The sequence below is a fragment of the Notothenia coriiceps genome, unplaced genomic scaffold (assembly GCF_000735185.1).
Source record: "Notothenia coriiceps isolate Sejong01 unplaced genomic scaffold, NC01 NC01_scaffold00008341, whole genome shotgun sequence".
NCBI classification, from domain to species: Eukaryota; Metazoa; Chordata; class Actinopteri; order Perciformes; family Nototheniidae; genus Notothenia; species Notothenia coriiceps.
Genome location: NW_011341042.1, coordinates 137,863 through 141,428, shown reverse-complemented (window position 1 = coordinate 141,428; position 3,566 = coordinate 137,863). Strand labels below are relative to the sequence as shown.

Sequence of the window (3,566 nt, the reverse complement as noted above, 5' to 3'; positions counted from 1 at the left end):
CCACCTTGGAGGCCAGTTTACGTCTCAAAGTACACCATTTACCTCTGAACTGTAGTGGAGTAGAAGTACACAGTAGCATANCTGCATTAGAGGAGGAACTCACAGAGAACAGACTCGCTGTCTCAATTACTTAAAAATGATAGCAAAGTGTTCTACTCCCCTTATGCTCATTCACAAACACTTAAGCATATTTTGTATTGGCCTACCCGGACCACGCTGAAGTCCAGTTTGGACTCCTGAGCACACTGCAGTATTAGCTGGAAGCAAGCCTTGCTCTGATTTGTCATCCCGTTATCATAGTAACGTTCCAGGATCCTCTGCTGCTCATTCGTAAAAACTGAGCGGTGTTTGTGAATGAGCATAAGGGGAGTAGAACACTTTGCTATCATTTTTAAGTAATTGAGACAGCGAGTCTGTTCTCTGTGAGTTCCTCCTCTAATGCAGAGTCATGAATTATTATCATCGCTTTGCTGGATTAGTCCCTTTAGTGTATTGCAGAATGTTTTTAAATTGATGCTACTGAGCTGATTGCTCTGTCTTCTCCCCGCAGACATGGGTTGGCAACAAAAGACGTAAACTGGCCTCCAAGGTGGAACAAAATGGAGGCATGTCTCATTCCTTCTCCAGTCACGGACTCACTGGGGGATTACTCTCCAATCACTCATTAGCTGGAGGTTTACTGTCCAATCACGGCCTGGCTGGCGGGGCGCTGCTTCCTGCTGAACTGGCTGCGGCGCGCAACATCCAGAACCGCGTTCACCTTCTGCCCCCATCCTCATCCTTCCCTTCTTTCTCCTCGACATCATCCTCCCCTTCCTCTTCCTCTCCCCACAGCAACGGAAGCAACAACAACAACAACAATGACGTCATACTGACCGGGATTTACTCTCTAAACTCTGCCCCGCCTCCCAGGCCGAGACCCTCAGCCCCGCTATCTCAGTCAGACTCCGAACTTCCAGCAAACACATCCACCACCTCTCTGATCAGCCGGGCCCTTCAGAGCAGGAACAGCTCCACTTCCTCGCCCCACCACTCCAAGCTAGTGTCGCTTACTCAAAACCTCCCCCCCCTCACGTCTGCCTCAGGGCCTTTAGTCTACACTGCAATCAGGAAGGGAGCTGTATCCCTTGTGGAGGCGGGGCTAAGTGCAGGAGCAGGGGTGATACCTCACAGCTGGACCAGGCAGTACGGTGCAGCGCAAACCACCCCCTGGTCCTCTTCCTCACAGTCCCAGCCTCAGCACAGACCTCACTCCAACCCCCAACCTCAACTTCAACCACCTGCCCCTCAGAAGACTCAGGTCTCCGCCCCAGTTCAAAACTGCGGCCCCTCCTCCGAACAGTCACCTCGTATCCAGCAGGTGTTCACCCTGTCAGAAATAAGCAAGGGAGACAAGCTCAAGCCGAGTCATGCGTCTGCCCCGAAAAGCCCGGAGAGTCATAGGCCGGCGCCCCACCCTCTGGACGCCAGTCCCAACTTCTCCATCGCCATGGAAACTGGGTATGAAGAAGACGAGTGGCAAAGGGAAGAGGAGTTGGCAAACATGGCCGCTCAGACACACATCCACAGGGAGCGGACGCCAACCAGCCCGAGCGGGGCCGAAGTGTCAGTTGGGAGAGGAAGAAACACCCCCCCGATGACGAGCTCCAGACCCTCAGCGCTTCACAGCAGCTACTCCGTCACAGCACAGACCTCACCTCCAGGGGAATCTAGCGCACAGGTAGGAGAGGTTCTGGTGAGGTTTCCTTCAAAACGACTTGAGAGGCTTACCCTGACTGTGACTGTCTCTGTGTGCAGACTTCAGTCGGTGTGTCTGCTGCCCCCTGGGTTATCAGCAATTCCAGAAAAAGAACAGTGAGTACTTTAAACAGAACATTTTGAATATGTGACACAGGAAAGATATTTGAGAGGAATGGTTTTGAGTAGCATTGTAGAAGATATTTATTAGTAAACAGTGTGTACCTACAGTAGAGGGCGCTCTGCCCTCCTAGGTTGGAGAAAGCGTTAGCAAATACTATTTCATCCACCCAAATGTACATATTTCACATATTGCCACTGCTTTACTTTGCCGTCAGACAGCCCTATGTCAATAGGGCTACCCCGATAATTATTTTTTGTGTTATTGTGTCAATATGGTGTTTTAAAAGTTACATTTTGCTAAAGTCACACAAAAATACATACCAGCAAGTCCTATGAGGTAAAAGTATATGTTTGGTATTGAAAAAAAATAATTTTTTACACTTTAACTGATTCATAATTTTCACATGTTGGCCAATGTTTAGGTGGCTTTAATATATTTTCCTTCCACCTGCCCCTTATAACGTAGTTATATTTCTATTTCTCCAAATCGCCATTAACTTTAGTTAAGAAACTGACAAGGGATTATACCTCATACAACCTGATTTCAAAACATCCAAACCATCTCTTTAAAGCACCAGGTGTTCTCTATGGTTATAACACACATACATTGATGCTGTCTGTAAAGTTATATGGTAAAGTCTGCTTAACTTTAGTGTGAGTGTTCTGTAGTTAAAGTTGATTTGTGTTTTCAGCTGCAGGATCGGACCCAGTTCAGTGATGGGGATCTCCTCCAACTGAAGCGCTACTGGGACCGAGGCATGACCAGCCTGGGCTCAGTGTGCAGGGAAAAGATCACCGCCGCTGCAAACCAACTCAATGTAGACACTGAAATAGTCAAGGTAAAGCAACTCAAAAGGATTGGATTTGTTCTATTACCGGTGTTAAACAAATACAGAAAAATCTTTAAAAAGCGTAAGTTCCTCCTTGGGTTACATATCCTCAGTACCCTTGAAACTAAAGAGATGTCTTGTGGACTTAGCGAGTTGTGAGCCTTATTCACAATGTCTAGCCACTTGTCTGTGACATTTAGTGAAAACAAGACCATTTGACTCGTCTGAACTTTAGAGAGCTGAAAGAAAACAGGAAAGAACTTTTGTAGGTCATAGAAGTTTTATGACTTACCTACGTAAAGTTGTGTAAAAGTCACAGTTATATATCAGCGCTACAGTAGGAATGCTGATGGACTAAATATAGCCTCTCAGTCCTGACACACACATGACCCGTGTGCGGCCATCTCACTTACTGGGGAGATTATTGTGAGGAAGAAAACACTGACATAACAGATAAACACATTTGCCCTCATCAAATTTATCTTCGTTGCAATCATTTTAAGAACTGTAAATTTGGGTTATGCTAAATGTGACACATGTATACCTATTTCTTTTCTGACTTAAAACAAAACTTCACCTGCAAAATAACCTTTAGTTAATCAGGTACTCACCCCGTATTACCTTGAATCTAGAAGAAAACTTGTGTTAAATATGATAAAAGACTCCAAAGGATTGGATAAATCTTGATGAATGGAAGTGAATGGGAACTATGTTTTAAAAATGTCTGTTTACAAACTCCACATAAATCTTGAAGTATAATCCATGTCTCATTTATCCAGGCATATTCTCACCACTTTCCAAAGAAACATACTATTCAATAAATGCTAGGACACGTGGCACACAAGATTAATAATGTTTATGCAGAAGCGTTTTAAT

The 3,566-nt window shown here is 45.3% G+C and overlaps 1 protein-coding gene across 1 annotated transcript in view; it reads left to right on the top strand.

The window, feature by feature from the left end:
* LOC104944543 (highly divergent homeobox-like) overlaps positions 1–3,122 on the top strand; it is a 4,356-nt gene extending 1,234 nt beyond the window's left edge. Inside the window, exons 2-4 of the mRNA XM_010770091.1 lie at positions 551–1,720; positions 1,798–1,854; positions 2,553–3,122. Of these exons, the coding sequence (XP_010768393.1) occupies positions 551–1,720; positions 1,798–1,854; positions 2,553–2,849 (1,524 nt within the window). The 3' untranslated portion in view covers positions 2,850–3,122. The remainder of the gene's footprint in view (positions 1–550; positions 1,721–1,797; positions 1,855–2,552) is intronic.
* The last annotated feature ends 444 nt before the right edge of the window (positions 3,123–3,566 follow it).